At 42.6% G+C, this 15,481-nt stretch overlaps 2 protein-coding genes across 3 annotated transcripts; one reads left to right on the top strand and one right to left on the bottom strand.

Moving 5' to 3' along the window:
* The first annotated feature begins 1,613 nt into the window (after positions 1-1,613).
* On the top strand, positions 1,614-3,928 carry LOC125517309 (indole-2-monooxygenase). Its single transcript, XM_048682504.2, has 3 exons — positions 1,614-2,184; positions 2,541-2,978; positions 3,077-3,928. The coding sequence occupies exons 1-3, from the start codon at positions 1,675-1,677 to the stop codon at positions 3,701-3,703; spliced, it is 1,575 nt and encodes a 524-aa protein (XP_048538461.1). The 5' UTR covers positions 1,614-1,674; the 3' UTR covers positions 3,704-3,928.
* Positions 3,929-6,154: 2,226 nt separating this feature from the next.
* On the bottom strand, positions 6,155-15,265 carry LOC125517308 (polyadenylate-binding protein-interacting protein 4). Of its 2 annotated transcripts, XM_087527901.1 has the most exons (16): positions 15,139-15,265; positions 13,928-14,074; positions 13,701-13,853; positions 13,411-13,541; positions 13,040-13,224; positions 12,259-12,436; positions 11,890-12,051; positions 10,909-11,003; positions 9,797-9,866; positions 9,630-9,663; positions 8,651-8,752; positions 8,472-8,557; positions 8,243-8,383; positions 7,158-7,247; positions 6,757-6,810; positions 6,155-6,647 (listed from the first exon to the last, which is right to left on the bottom strand). In XM_087527901.1, exons 2-16 carry the CDS (start codon positions 14,070-14,072, stop codon positions 6,609-6,611), a joined length of 1,665 nt encoding a protein of 554 aa, XP_087384027.1. In that variant the 5' UTR covers positions 14,073-14,074; positions 15,139-15,265; the 3' UTR covers positions 6,155-6,608. The 2 variants fall into 2 exon arrangements, with proteins under 2 accessions (XP_087384027.1, XP_048538458.1); XM_048682501.2 differs by having other exon boundaries at positions 8,472-8,752; positions 15,139-15,264.
* Between the last annotated feature and the right edge of the window lie 216 nt (positions 15,266-15,481).

Below are 15,481 nucleotides of genomic sequence, written 5' to 3'. Positions count from 1 at the left end.
ACCGAACGTGAATCATATGATCGTGATGAAAACTAGCTTGACGATAATTCTCATGTGTCCTCGGGAGCGCTTTTCTCTATATAAGAAATTGTCCAGGCTTGTCCTTTGCTACAAAAAGGATTGGGCCATCTTGCTGCACTTTATTTACACTTGTTACTTGTTACTCGTTACCAATTACCTTATCACAAAACTATCTGTTACCGATAATTTCAGTGCTTGCAGAGAATACCTTGCTGAAAACCGCTTATCATTTCCTTCTGCTCCTTGTTTGGTTCGACACTCTTACTTATCGAAAGGACTACGATAGATCCCCTATACTTGTGGGTCATCAACAGTCCCTGCAGCCACGCTGCAGCATGCCGGCCGCCGGAGCCACCACCACCGCAGCCACGGCCCCCACGTCCCACCACCAGGGAGCCACGCCGTCGCGCACTGGACCGCAGGCCCGCCCCAGCCCAGATGGGGCCCGAAAGGGCCTAGCTCTGGGCCGAGCCGACGCCGGCGGCCAGCCGCCCACTGCGCCACCCCGCAGCCAACGGCCACGCCGCCGCGTCGAGGGCACCCGAGGCCCGCGGTACGCCGCCGCCGAGCCTCACCGCCGCCGGGGAGGAGGGAGCCCCGACTCTCCCTCCCGGCGCGCGGGTAAGGGACGTCCGCCGGCGCCGGCGCCACCCGGACACGCTGAAGGCCGCAGCAGGCGGCAGCGAAGGGGGAAGAGGAAGGAGGAGGACCGAGACGGGGGGAGGGCAGGGGGCGCTCCGCCGCCTCGGGGGGCAGCAGGAGGGCCGGGGGAGGGGGCATAGGGGGGGCCGGGGGGCGCGCGCGAGGCGGCCGGCGCCGACGGGAGGGGGCGAGGGAGGCCGCCGGCGGCGGGGAGGAACCCTAGCGCAGGTCCCGGGTCGCGGGAGCCCCCGTGTCTCTGCGACTAATAAACATGGTTAGAAGGATAGTGATATCTCCAACCCACCAGAGTGTAAGTTTTAGGGGCTATTTGGTTTGAGACTAAGTTTGCTAAGGTTGCCACACCTAAGGTTAGGCAAGTTTGACCAACTTGGGTGGGTGTTTGGTTCAAGCCACACCTTAGGCACGCCACACTAAGGTCTCACATCACATACACTCAAAAAGTGTGGCAAGATTCTCTTAGACTTGCCAACTAGTGACTCTCATTTTGAAGAACTAACATTAGGCAAGTGTGGCAACATTGTATGGCAAAGTGTGGCATGATTAGGCCTAGAACCAAACAGCCCCTTAGACTTGATATTGGTGCTCGTGTTTTTCTAGATTTATTTCATACTTTTTGGGGATGTCCGTTCAGTGGGAGGAGATATTCCCGTCCACTACGACATTGCCTATGTGACACTTCGTCTATCTCAAAATGATATGTCAGCTCAATCTCTTAAGATGCTCATAGGGGTAGGTGTGCTTGCGTATATTAATGAGTGCATACTCGTGTATGTGAGCGACTCTGATTGTACTATGCTAAAAACAACTCCAAACTGATTTCGACTAGAGAAATCATCAGAGGACAACAGAAATGATACTTTAGGAATTCTCAAGAAATAGTGAAATACTATAAAATAGTAGTAGCAGTTCGGCTATAAATTACTAGGGAAATAGAACACTAAGCCATCGCACTAGAAAGTTTGCTCAATACATCAAACAAGCTAGTTAGCCATGGCTCAAGTTCTTCACAGCCTCCATGAGCATGCGTCTCCCCAAGTCCTTGTGCTCATCGTATGCCCTCTTGTCCTCCTCCTCCTCATCGTTCGGTTTGCCACATCCACGGCAACCACAAGGAGAGCAGACAAGCTGCTCGACAGACTCCCATCGCCTCCCTACAAGCTCCCTCTCATCGGCCACCTCCACCTCGTCGGCTCACTGCCCCACATTTCCCTCCGCAATCTCGCCGAGAAGCATGGCCCCGATGTCATGCTTCTACGCCTTGGCGCCGTCCCCAGCCTCGTTGTGTCGTCCGCTCGTGCAGCCATGGCAGTTCTTCGCACGCACGACCATGTGTTTGCGTCCCGGGTGCAGTCCGCCATGACTGACATCCTCTACTATGGATCAACTGATATGGGCTTCTCCCCATATGGGGATTACTGGCGCCAGATTAGAAAGATCACAGCAACACATCTTCTCAGTTCCAAGAAAGTTGGCTCCTACCGTCTCGCCCGTGAAAACGAGGTAATTGGTTTCTGAGTACTAGTTTCTGCAATATGTCACTAAGAACAAGATTTTTCTTTTAATATGGACAGAATTTTTTTTATATCACGAAAGTATTTTTTTTCAAGACAAACTAATAACGAGTTTTGAATATATTATAATCGTCAAACATAGAGAAGAAGTTTGACTCCGTGGTTGATATATTGTCGACTAGAGACTAGAGAGGCTACTACTAAGTACTAACAAACCTTGTTGTGGTTAGTGGTTACTGAGCTCCAAGTAGCGTTGACTTTGTTTTTCTGTATGAAAATTTGCAATTCATGGTATACGTTGATCCCTATTGATCATCCACTCATCCATGGCTGAATGATCGACAGGTACAAGACGCTATGGCGAGGATCCGCACGGCAGCCGCCAGGAGCACTGCAGTGGACCTTAGTAAGCTGCTTAGCTCCTTCACCACTGATATTGTTTGCCATGCTGTGTCGGGCAAGTCCTTCAGAGGCGGCGGTCGAAACGAGTTGTTCCGCGAGCTGGTAGAGACTAGCTCGAAGCTCATAGGTGGGTTCAACCTGGAGGACTACTTCCCCAAGTTGGCAAGGCTGGACGTGGTAAGGAGGATGGTGTGTGCTAGGGCGGAGAGAATAAATAAGAAATGGGATGACTTGCTTGATGAGATCATCGACGACCACGCCAAGAACACGATGTTGGACCATGAAATCAACCAGGACAGAGAGACAGATTTCATCGATGTGTTGCTATCCATTCAACAAGAGTACAACCTCACGAGAGAAAACGTCAAGGCCGTGTTGGTGGTATGCATATCATACTAAATAACAGCATATTTAGATACATATAAATTAAACATAACTAGTATACTGACATGTAAAAATGGTGATCTCTATTTTCGCAGGACATGTTCATAGGTGGGACGGACACATCATTCATAGTGTTGGATTGTGCAATGGCTGAGCTAATCCAAAATCCAGAGGTGATGACCAAGCTCCAGGCTGAGGTGAGGAGCATAGCAGAGGGGAAGGAAATGGTTACAGAAGAGGATCTAAGTGGCATGATCTACCTCAAGGGTGTTATAAAAGAGACTCTCCGGCTACACAGTCCTGTGCCGCTCTTCTTGCCCCACCTCTCTACGGCCGACTGCGACATAGAGGGATACACCATACCATCTGGTACCCGTGTGATCATCAATGGGTGGGCTCTATCAAGGGACCCTGCCTACTGGGAGAGCGCAGAGGAGTTCATGCCCGAGCGCTTCATGGAAAATGTTGGAAGCACAATGATTCATGACTTCAAGGGAAGCAATTTTCATTATTTGCCTTTTGGGACTGGGCGAAGGGTGTGCCCAGGTATGAACTTTGGAATGGCCACTGTTGAGATAATGTTGGCAAACCTCATGTACCACTTCAACTGGGATCTACCTGCAGGAACAGTAAAAATCAATATGACAGAGTCCTTCGGCGTCACAATGGGTCGCAAGGAAAATCTCATTCTTGTCCCAGCACTTGCTCAAAAACAAGTTTAATTGGGATCATGCTATAAAAGACTGCAGTATCCGTTGGATGGATGCTTGATTACCTACTTGTCAGATTGCAATCACTATTGTTGTATGCATAGATATTGTGCCTTTGTGGTAAGCATTCACTCGCAAAAAAAAGTTGTAAGCATTAACATATGGGTTTCAGAGTGCACTATGATATATTGAAATAATGGGTATGGTGTGGGAAAAGGCTGAGGAAAAAGTTGTTTACACGATCCCGTCACTGGCATGCAATCGTCGCTGAGATGGACCTGGAGGTGCTTGTTGTTGCACTAATAGCAATTAATCTCTCCAAGTTCCCAGCAGCGCTGAGTTGTTTTACATTATTGTGTGGCTTGCAGGGTACAGTTTTTGATTTTTGGAGTTATACGTACTTCATGTAATGAGAGCCGAAAAAGACCAAAAACATATTGCTATTTTTTACTTTTTACTTTACTCTTTTACGAAAAATATAATATGAAATAAAATTACGGGAAAATTTAGGAGTCTAAAACATTGAGGACTGGCTCAGTAGTTTCTATTTGCTATATTGTGCACATCTTAGAAGAATACTATGTAAGTTGCCTGAAATTTAAACTTGGGTAAGTAAATTTTTTAACTGTTGATTCTTTTTTCAAGATTTGTGCTGCTTTTTTCCTTTTGTCAATTTTCAGGGCTTCCGGGGCTGAAGACATTTCTATTGGGCTTGAAACCCATTACTCATTGCCTATTTTTTCTATTTGTATTAGTTTTTCTTTCGTTTATGTTTTCTTTTTCATTCGGTTTTATTTTTTTATGTTGATATTTTTGGGACGTTGGGTGTGTGTAAATATATACACACAAGTACTATACAATAGGAGTACGTGTGTAAATTATACTAGAGTGTGAAAATTTAATATTATATGCTTATTCTTTGCATATAACAAAAGGTACAATTTCAATGCAAAGCTGTGTGCAAGTTCTTTTTCTCTTGAAGGGTAATACCAGTGCCCCTAATTCATTCATGAAAAATCTAGTATTATATATTCTTGCATAATATAGAAAAGCACATTTTTTCTGTAAATTGTGTGCAAATATTTTCATTATTTTCATTTCATTTTCTTTCTTCTTAAAGGGTAATACCGATGTCACTAATTCATTCTTTCTTAGAAAATTTTATTATTTTGATTTGTTTAAGTTTTCGTTTCATTTCCTTTTTTCTTGAAAATTAATACCAATGCCACTAATTCATTCTTTCTTATTTTGTAAAACTTCTACTACTAGTGTATGCTTATTATTGCATATTATTAAAAAAACATAGTTTCTATGTAAATTTTGTGTACATTTTATCATTACTTGTTTTATTTATTTATCTTTGTTCTTAAAGGGAAATACCGATGCCACAAATTTATTCTTTCTTAGACAGCTTCTTATTTTTATTTTTCCTTAGTTTTATTTCATTTTCTTCTTCTTTAATGGTAATGCCAATACTGTTTCATTCCTTCTTAAGAAACTCCTTTTTGGTAAAAAAAAAATCCACTATAATATACTTATTTTGCATATTTAAAGAAAGCATAATTTCTTTGTAAACTGTGTGTCAATTTTGTTATTATTTGTTTTATTTTTTCATTATCTTTCTTTCTTAAAGCGTAATACCAATGTCAGTAATTCATTCATTCTTACTCCCTCTGTTTCTAAATATAAGTCCTTTTACAGATATCCCTGAGGACTACATAAGGATGTATATACACATATTTTAGAATGTAGATTCATTCATTTTGCTTCACATGTAGTCCATGTTGGAATCTCTAAAAAGACTTAAATTTACGAACTGAGGGAGTAGAAAAATTGTCATTATTTTCCTTCTTAAAGGATAATACCAATGCCACTAATTCGTTCTTACTTAGAAAATTTTATTAGTTGATTTTCTTTTACCTTTTATTTAATTTTTCTTCCTATAGAAAACTACACACATTATAGGCATGCCTACTCCTTTCATCATGCACATGCGAAGATTAACTGAACTGTAACTTCGTATATATATGCAGACCTCGTAACACAATTAAGTTTCATTGGATCTGTCGATCAAAACTCACACATACATGATATATCTATTAACTCCCAACACTTTTGTGTAGTTCCCAAGATCTGTTCAACAAAATATACTACCATAGTTAGCTAGCGTGTGCACTGGAGTAGTATTTCGCATGGAGACAGATTTTGGATGGGAATTTGATGTTGAAAATGATACATTCTTGAAGGTTTTTCCAGGGTATTTTTTTAAATCCCACGTATCGAAGGACCAGGCTAAAAGTGAGAGTATGCATTTATGCATGTGTGCCGCGCTGGATAATGCATGGGGTGCCGGATCGTGCTAGTGATAAGCCATGACACCAACCTGTCGACCGGAAGCAACAACATTTTCACACAGTACAAGGCGTTCCAAATATGACTGATCCACACTTCTTGGAACCCCAATTCACGCAACATTTCACATAATAGAATTCAATAGCACCACAGTATCTGACAGCCCAGTTTTCGGATTCCCAAACAAGTCTTAAATAAATCAGCGAGATGTAGACATCAAACACCAAGTATTACAAAAAGGAAAGGACCCACCCACACACTAGAGAATATCATGATCCCAGGGGCACACGAAATAGATGGCCTTGCATTTTTTTTTTTAATTTACAACATCGCGTCTATGGTGTAAATAAGAACAATAAATCCGAGTTAGCCCGCTTCAGACTCGAACACTGTCGCAGAAGGAACAACGGTGATCTTCGTCCTGGCGACAAAACACACACGGTTGAAGTCACAGGCCATCGCCAGTTCTTTTCACGCATGGCGGCGCATCGGCCTGGTTAGCATCCCCCGCCAATGGGGATTTCACTGCAGAGTTCCACATTGCAGCGTAACAAAATCAATCTACCTAGAAGTTCCTTCCTCTGTATTGCTGCTGCTGCATCTCCTGCAAAACAGATTAAGACACGATTAGAACGGACGATTTGCATCTCCAGCTTAACAGAGCTGGGGTGTACAAACATTTCATTTCAAAAGAGGCATGTATGTTGGCTCACAGGTGCATAATAATAGACAGGGCGGGTCTGTCCCATCATCATTTGCTGCCCATACTGCAGATAAGAAAACAAAGTTACTTAGCACGATGGTAGCAAAGAGCATCAGTAATCTCGAGGCATCAGCTTATATGCAATTAGTCAGTAATTCAGCGTCCAGGCATTCGACCTGAGGGGGGAATGAATGACTACTATATAACAGCATGGAATGGCAAACTCATGGTCCAAACATAAGGCAATTAATAAACACCACTGTGTAACATCAACATAAGTAATAACTATATAAACCAAGAGAACCCAGCCTAGGTCTTAGATAGGATCATTAGAAAACTATAAGCATAACAGCATGTCAACGATAAGCCAAAACATGCATAGTGAAGTTCATTTCACGTAAGCTGTCTCACCTGTTGCCCAGAAGGATGCATGTAACCCTGGGGAGAAGATCCAGGCTGAGCATTGTAAACAACAGGCTGTCCACCATACGCCTGTGGAAACTGCAATATAATTACCATAGTGAGGTACAGCAATTACAGGCATAGTTAGCACAAGAAATAGTTACAGCAATCACTGCCGATGCATCAGAAGTTAGTACAGCCTTTTTACAAGGGGACACAAAATAGAATGTACAATGTTCAAGAACCGCCACATAATTAATAGATAAAATGTAATCACATCATTTTACAATATATAGTTATATACTGCATATTGGTTCAACTGAAAGCACACTTGGAAACATAACCTAGATATTCAGCCTATGTGCGCCTTGGAAAGCATGGACTGCATTTTAAGACCTTGAAAAATCGTGAAGGACCACAGCAATTAAGAAAAGCTTATCAATAAAATCTACTGATAAGCTTTGGTGCCAGATTAACTGTTTGGCTGATTAGCCTGTAAACTTTTCACTGCAACCATTCACAATTTTTGGGGGGTAAAAACCAACAAATATGTTCATAACTGAGACAACTATACAACTCCAGTAATCGCATCACAATGCACACTGATATTAGGTATATAAATTGCACGCTGATATTTGGTAAGATATTAATTGCACGTTGATACTCACCCCGTCCCGAATTACTTGTCGCAGAAATGGATAAAAACGGATGTATCTAGAACTAAAATACGTCTAGATACATCCATTTCTGGGACAAGTAATTTCAGACAGAAGGAGTATTAGGTAAAATATTAATTGAATGCTGATATTTGGCAGAATATTAATTGTGTGGCAGATTTCATAGGATGGTGTTAAGTCTAAACTTCTTTATAACCAGTGACAGTGGTGAGTAACTAGAGCATTAAACAAGTTTGGTGCTAAACATTGGGGTGATATAGACCATCAGATCAGCATGATTCGATGGCCGAGACGGTTTTGGTTCTCCGGCCTTCGAGCTTTTATAGGTGTAGAAGATGCATCCATTTGAATTCAAATATTGCAACCATTTTACATAAATAGTAAGTAACTTGGCAACTATCAAAAGTAGAAACTCACCCCCATGCCAACAGGCAAACCAGGTCCAGTAGCCCCCATGTTATTAGGATAATAGTATGTTGCATCAGGCGCTGGAGGGTGATGTGGCCTCGGAGAAGTCAAGGGAGTGAAACTCTTAGCATTAGGGTTCAATTTGAATTCCTGGTACGGAAAACCAATAGTCAGTGCACTTGGCACAGGCGACAAAACATGGCCAGATATGATACACATATCTACATTACATCCTGACCTTAGCGTTTGGGTTCAAACTTGATTTGTCTGAGCTAAGAGATCCCATCGAAGAACTTGGTGATAAGCCTGGAGCAGCACTCGCAGCTGAGTTCGCAGCAACACGCTCGGATGTTAATGGTATAGAACTGCCAGGTCTTTGAGAAGAATTCGCATATTCAGGCGCAGAAGGAAGTTTGCTGGGTAGAGTCGAATCTTGTGCCAAACCATCTGATGACTTGTTTCCTTGGCCAGAAGATGAAGGCTCAGACGCACGCGACCTTGAAGGTGCTCCTTCCAAATCTGTCACAAGATCACAGAAGTATCATACACTCTGCTGCTGAAAACAATTCATGGAATTTAGAATGTTGAAGCTGAAAGAAATTAAAACTAATAAAAAAGGGCAGCCCGGTGCATGTAGCTCCCGCTTGCGCAGGGTCCGGGGAAGGGTCCGACCACTTTGGGTCTATAGTACGCAGCCTTTCCCTACATTTCTGTAACTGTTTCCAGAAAGAAATTAAAACTAATAAGGCCACAATTTTTTCCATAAAAAAACGTAAGTTTATGATTTCATGGTAAAGGGAATCAAGGGTTGTAATTTGTATTATGTCGCTGTTGAAAAAATAAAATAGAACTATCAATAAAAAAATGAAAAGATCAACAACAATAATAAACAGTGGATCTAAATCTCCTCCCTCCATCGCAAAATGTGCATGCAATCAAAGAAGCTCCGACATTTGCAGCTGCCAGAAGTATAATCCACCTGGCATGCTCTAGTGAAGAAATGATTCCATTTAAATTGTAGCATTACTTGTTACATACTCCCTCCGTCTCAAAATAAGTGACTCAAGTTTGTACTAACTTTGTACTAAAGCTAGTACAAAGTTGAGTCACTTATTTTGGGACGGAGGGAGTACATGACTGGATCAAATTTATGTACTGACTAACAGGACACTATCTATCGCTGGTTGATACAACACAACAGAACAATACGTTGTGATATTTTCTTGGCCCATTCAACTACATCTCACAAGAGCCCAAAGTACCACACCAGACGCGTAAAATCAAGAATAACCAGACCTAGCAGCTAACACATGAAACCGATGTGACAACAATACATTTTAAACAGGCAAAGAATGAATTTATTAAACTTCCAAGTAAGGGATAATTTACTGCTCACCTTCAGAAATCAGCGGCCTGCCCCCTTCAGTTAACTGTTGAAATGAGCAGGAAAATCCAAATTCAGGCACGAAAAGAACGGCTTTGCACAGTTATATAAATAAAAGATGACTGGATTCAGGTACGAGCAGTGCTTTAATAATTATATTGGCAAAATGGGAGGCTTACAGTATTCTCAGGTTGCAAGATCCTGTTGTCTTTGTCACCACTACTATCTTTATTTCTCTTACCATCCAACCTAGGGTTCATAATAAATGTGTCAATCACTATATTACAAATCAATATATTTGACTGAAGTCCACTATCCTAGAATGTCCATGCTAATGATGTCGACAGTCATGATAACGAACATCACATTAGCAATAGTGAGCAGGAATATTGAAAATTGAAGTGCAAAAACAATAAAATGGAACTCGTAGACAAAGGAAGCATCAGAGAGACAATGATGATAGGCTTCTAGCAGTGTTCCTGGGGACAAGGGAACGTAAATAACTCCCTAAAAGATGTAGATTGAAGATTAACAAGAGAAGTGTCAAAAACGATAAAACTGGAACTCGTAGACAAAGGAAGCATCAGAGAGGAAGTGATGAGAGGCTGCTAGCAGTGTTTCTGTACCATATCAAGGATGGATAAAAGCACTAATATGGTAGTGCCTGCTTCTTTAGCTTCCACTTGAAATAAGTTTGCAGTATAGCTAGCGTATATCCTAAACCAGCTTATTCCATGAGATATCATATGGTTACCCAAACAAAAACTTGAAGAACCTTTTGCTTGAGTAAGAAACAGAACTAGGCTCAAACTTAGTTGGACAAAATCCCAAATAGGTCAAATCACAGAAACAGAAACAAAAGTAGTTTCACAGGAACAGTACACAGAAGTAGTGTGTTCAGACTGACACAGGCTGCCACACAAGGTTGAGTTGAACCAAATTCGATGTGCCACCAAATCGGTAGCCACGAGTTTCACCAAGTTTGGCTAGATTTCAGTATATGATGGCTGGGCTAGGGTGCCTACACGGTTTGAAGAGTGACCTACACTAACTGTTAGAGAAAAGGAAAAGTACATCCCTAGTGATCCAGCTAAGGAGTGTGAGGCCAGTAGTTGGGCATATGGGATTGGTTAAGAGTGCATCCTTCGAACTGGAGACAGTATTACTTAGGGATCAAGTAAGTCTTCCACATATAAGGAGATGTGACCATGATGAATCAACCAATGCGCAAACCAGGCAAACGCCCACCATGAGGATTGCTAACTTGCCACATATGCAAAAGATATTGTACCTGTTGGCGTCAGCAGGCAAAAGCTTGTTTGACTGGTATTCAGCAGTGGCAGACAAATGAGTACCACCAGATATATGGGAAGATGATTTGTCATCCTACAAGTCAAAAATACGAACTGATATTAAACACTTGATGGTATTTAAATGAAATGGTCATAAATTAGTGCATTAGAATATTTATTCTTTCATAAATACATCATTTTACAAAAAGGTGCTGCTGAATAAATGAAAAGGTCTACTAAACCTAGCAGCAAGGAAACAGATGTATTTATTATGAGACAAGGCAAAAGATACACCAAACCTATACCACTTAAAACAATGACAAAGGCATACAACCATACTTGTAACTATGACTTAAGTAGAACACATGAAGACGCATTAGTTGATTCATTATGTGGGAAAATACTATTCTGTAAGATATCTTCTTCTAAGGAAATTCCATGCAGCTCCTTACGACTTAAATTGGTGTAATAGTGTTCAAATCAAATCTCTGGGTCTAATGCATAACAGCTCCTTAACTTACAGTCAAATCCTTGGACCTGAGAATTGAACATTTAGTTCCCAAAAGTAGTGTAGTTGAGTGAGTGACATTTTGTTCCCATCATAAGTAGTGTGGTTGAGTACGTAAAGGACCAAAGTATGTCTATTTAGAGATGGCACATGCCAACTTAGTTCAATCTAAATCATGCTTGATTGTTGGATACACTCATGCAAATGTAAGACCACCGTCCACATTATCTTTTTCCTATTTTCACTATTCCCTCCATTGACAAATATAGATGTTTTGGATATTTCAAATATGGACTACATACGGACTGAAATGAGTGAACAAACAACTAAAACGTGTCTATATACATTCGATTCAGAAAAAAGGTAAAACATCTTCTACTTGTGAACGGAGGGAGTAACACATATACATCAGATCAATTATCATGCCAAATGGTGTAAATACAGCATATGTAACTTCGTTTCGTTTCCATACCATTGTTGATGAACACACTGGCAAATCCTTGGTATCAATGCTAACTGGCCTGCTTGGGACATTTGTAAAGGGTTTAACTGTGGTATCAGTATCCCTCCGAACTGCAGAATATTTGATCTCTTCATCATGCTCCAAATCTTCATCCAAGTATAAACCTCTTTCCTGCGTAAGTAACCTCAGCATTTCAAACATTTTGTCTAAATTATTGTGCATGTGTTTGTCTGTTATATTTTTATGCAGTCTGTCAAAACTTCCTTGATGTCCGTCCATCAAGCAACCACAAGTGGAAGTGGGAGTAGTGAAAAAATTGTGAAACTAACAAGCACCTTCACCATAAACATTTGTAGCCATAAGTGCAGAGAAGCCTACCTCGGCAAGATGAAGATCTTCTGTATCTTCACCCTCTATTTCTCGTGCTATCCTTGAAGCATGCTTTTCAAGCTCTCTCATATGAGGACCTCGCTCAAGCTTTGTGGTATAAAGATCTTCATTGAAAGTACTCTTTACCCCAAACAAAGCTGCATTTGTCTCAAACTGGTCCCAGCTCCTACAAACATACTGACTATTAATCATCATGATGACAAAATCGATATAACAATGTATAACGCCAGCACTGTCATGATAATAAAGAAGCACCATTTCCGTAAAGGTATGTTCAAGAAATGTAACCAAAAAAATCATGCCAGCAGGTTTAGCAATAGAAAACAATTTCTGCATAAACTTGTTCTTTTGCTTAGTTCATTGTTTCTAATAAGTACTAATGATGTGATCACGGTTGACAAAGCTTTCCATCTAAAACAGTAAGTTTATGCAAGAACTTTGGTAGAGCATTAACCTAAACAAAAAAATGCCTAAATATCGGCAGGCAAAGCAATATACTGACATATCACGTGACTATTTTTCATAGCTTGGCAAGGCGTTTTTTTTAATAAAAATATTTGTCTTCATTTTTACAAAACCAAAATATATCACATCAACATGAAAAGGATGAACAAGGAAGATATACATGCAATGTCTACTCGCAAGAAACAATACCAGGTATCTCAAGTAAATTAATTACCACTTCCATAACCATTTGAATGAATCACAATGAGAAGATTGAATATTACTAACAAACATCAAGATAAGCCTTCACTTAGCTTTTCATTACCTGTGTCCCTTTCTGTCAAATTTTTCCAATTCAATGCAGTCTGAATCCCCTTCATCTGGTGCCCAGCGTTCAAGCTCCCTCTCTTCAGGGAAATGAGAACGAGAGATGGCAGAATCTATCATCAAGTCTTTCCTTTTGTCATGGACAGGACCTTTTGGCAGTTCATCACCGCCTAGTGTTACGTCCTAGTAATTTATCAAGAGATAGACATTACGCAAGAATGCAAAAAATAGGGCAACGATTCATGGAAGATGCAAGTCAAAGTCCAAAGTAACATCTATGGTGCCCATATAAACCAACAATGAAGTCAGCTAAGAATTATAAGCAAGGTCAAGTGAATTGTTGTTTGTTTGTTTGCTAGGAGAACAAACCTTGGCAAAAACTTGAACAAGCTCCTGTGCTGGTATTATCATAGTCTCCGGCTTTCTTACAACATCAGAGGTATTAATTTGTCCTCCCACAGAAGTATCCTTTATCGGCTGTGCCATTTTTAAGATAATTCCTGCAACAGGGTTTGATTCTAAGTACATGCAGATTGCAAGGAAAATACAATTTAAGGGAAATGTCACCAAGGGATAAGTAAATAAGTGCTAAAAAGGTTTAAACAAAGCATAAAGATAGATCAGGGGGGGGGGGGGGGGGGGGGAGAAAGAAGTGGTACCAAAGTCTTTATCGGTGTTTGTTGCATGGAAGATTCCAGAGATAACAGATCCATTTTTGACATGCACATCCACATGATGCCCGATAATTTGTGTCATAACATAGACTAGTCGATCCCGTGAAGGGTTTGCATGCCCAAGTTTGCCTCCATTTTCTAAACTCAGAAAGAACCTTATCAGCAGTAGTTCTTTCACAGTAATACCGCATAAAAAGAGATGAGATATTCACCTGCACTGGTAAAACCACCAGATGAAGATCTCATCAGGTGTGATTTACTATCATGCCTTCCACTACCCTCCCTATCAAGCTTCCGGTGGGGGGCTCCGTTGGCGGAAGTCCTAAGAGGTACATGCTGCTGTTGGCGACTCATCATGCCTGTATGCACAACATAAGAAGCTCAGCATTACTGCTACATATAAGCATGATAAGAAACTTGGAACTAAAAGCGGAGGCAAATATAAAACACACAGATGCATAGATCCCAAACACAAATAGTTTTATTATTTACTTATTGTAGATTGACTAGTTGCAGGCCATCATACCTTAACATGCATATAAGCTACCAAAATGATTACCTAGCATTGCAATTACGTCTGGAGATCATTATGCTTACTATACAAGCTTCTGCTATCAAAAGCATCCAAGACAGAGGTTCACATTTCAACAACCAAATTGAGATAATAAAAGCAGATAGAGAGGGCACTAACGAAAAGGGAAACTGTGGTCGACCCATTTGGCAAGGCAAGACCGACCTTACAAAGAGATCTTCACATAAAGCTAAACAATACAATGGTGGCACCATGTGACGAACAATGCGCAACACGGCTGCAAACAGTAATCGTAAATACTCGTCTCCAATCCTAGATGAAATAGTATTGGCTTCTACTGCTGTTCCACAAAAATATGTGGCAACGATGAACACTCAGACACGACGAGCAAACAAGCAAATCAGGTAGGGAACCGGCCATTCTTATATATAACCTAAAGCATATAGGAGAACCCCAGATTGTTCCTTGTAACGATTTCTGTGATCCTTGCAGACCAAGTAGACGAACGGGGCCACTGGGCTCTACAGTGACTTTTTCTACCTGGCGCAGTAGCCGGAGCTGCACGGCAAGCACAAGGCTAGCTACGTGGGGAAGAGCACAGAGCATCCCGTAGGCAGAGGCTACGCAGCGAAACCAGCTGGCGGAAGCCGGGGGCAGACGAAATCCGGCCGGAGCAACGGCCCCCTCCGTGGATCCCGGCGGATCGCGCCCCGGATCCCGCAGATCTAGGCCCGCGGCGGACCTGCGAGCCGGACCGAGCAAGCGCGAGCGCCAGCCAGCAAGCAAGCGCCGCGCGTCCGTCCCGATCCGGCCACACGAGCGCGCGGGCACAGCAGAGAGGGGAGGGAGGAAGGCGGCGAGCCCTCGCGGGGGAGGGAGGGGGGAGCATACCTGCCGCGGCGGGGCGCTGGGGCTCCGGGGACCTCGGCGCCGGGGGGGGGCGGGGGGGCCGATCTGCCGCGGGGCGTGGGGGCGGGCGGGCGGATCCGCGGCGGCCGGAACCCTAGCTGCGGGCGGCGGCGGCGGCGAGAGGAGGCGTGGGGCGAGCAGGCAGAGAGAGACCGAATGGATCGATGGTCTCCGCGGGTGCGGAGCCGCGGGGTTTTGGCTGGCGCGGCGTGAGCCGAGCCGACCCGGGACGGAGCCGAGCTGGCCTACCCCGGGGCGGGGCCTACCGCCGCTGGAATCTTCGGCGAACAGTCAGCGACGGTCGACGGGCCGCTAACGCGCCGTT

The sequence above is a fragment of the Triticum urartu genome, chromosome 6A (genome assembly GCF_056163025.1).
Source record: "Triticum urartu cultivar PI428250 chromosome 6A, HENAU_Tu73, whole genome shotgun sequence".
In the NCBI taxonomy this organism is placed as follows: domain Eukaryota; kingdom Viridiplantae; phylum Streptophyta; class Magnoliopsida; order Poales; family Poaceae; genus Triticum; species Triticum urartu.
The sequence above is the reverse complement of the archived record's forward strand: the minus strand, read 5'-3'. Positions and strand labels throughout refer to the sequence as shown.

Coding starts and splice junctions, on each gene's coding strand:
- LOC125517309 (XM_048682504.2), top strand. CDS start 1,675: ATGGCTCAAGTTCTTCACAGCCTCCATGAGCATGCGTCTCCCCAAGTC. Junction 2,185..2,540: donor GTCTCGCCCGTGAAAACGAG/GTAATTGGTTTC, acceptor AATGATCGACAG/GTACAAGACGCTATGGCGAG. Junction 2,979..3,076: donor ACGTCAAGGCCGTGTTGGTG/GTATGCATATCA, acceptor CTATTTTCGCAG/GACATGTTCATAGGTGGGAC.
- LOC125517308 (XM_048682501.2), bottom strand. CDS start 14,072: ATGATGAGTCGCCAACAGCAGCATGTACCTCTTAGGACTTCCGCCAAC. Junction 12,437..13,039: donor TTTGACAGAAAGGGACACAG/GTAATGAAAAGC, acceptor GTATGTTTGTAG/GAGCTGGGACCAGTTTGAGA. Junction 6,648..6,756: donor CTGTCTATTATTATGCACCT/GTGAGCCAACAT, acceptor TCTGTTTTGCAG/GAGATGCAGCAGCAGCAATA.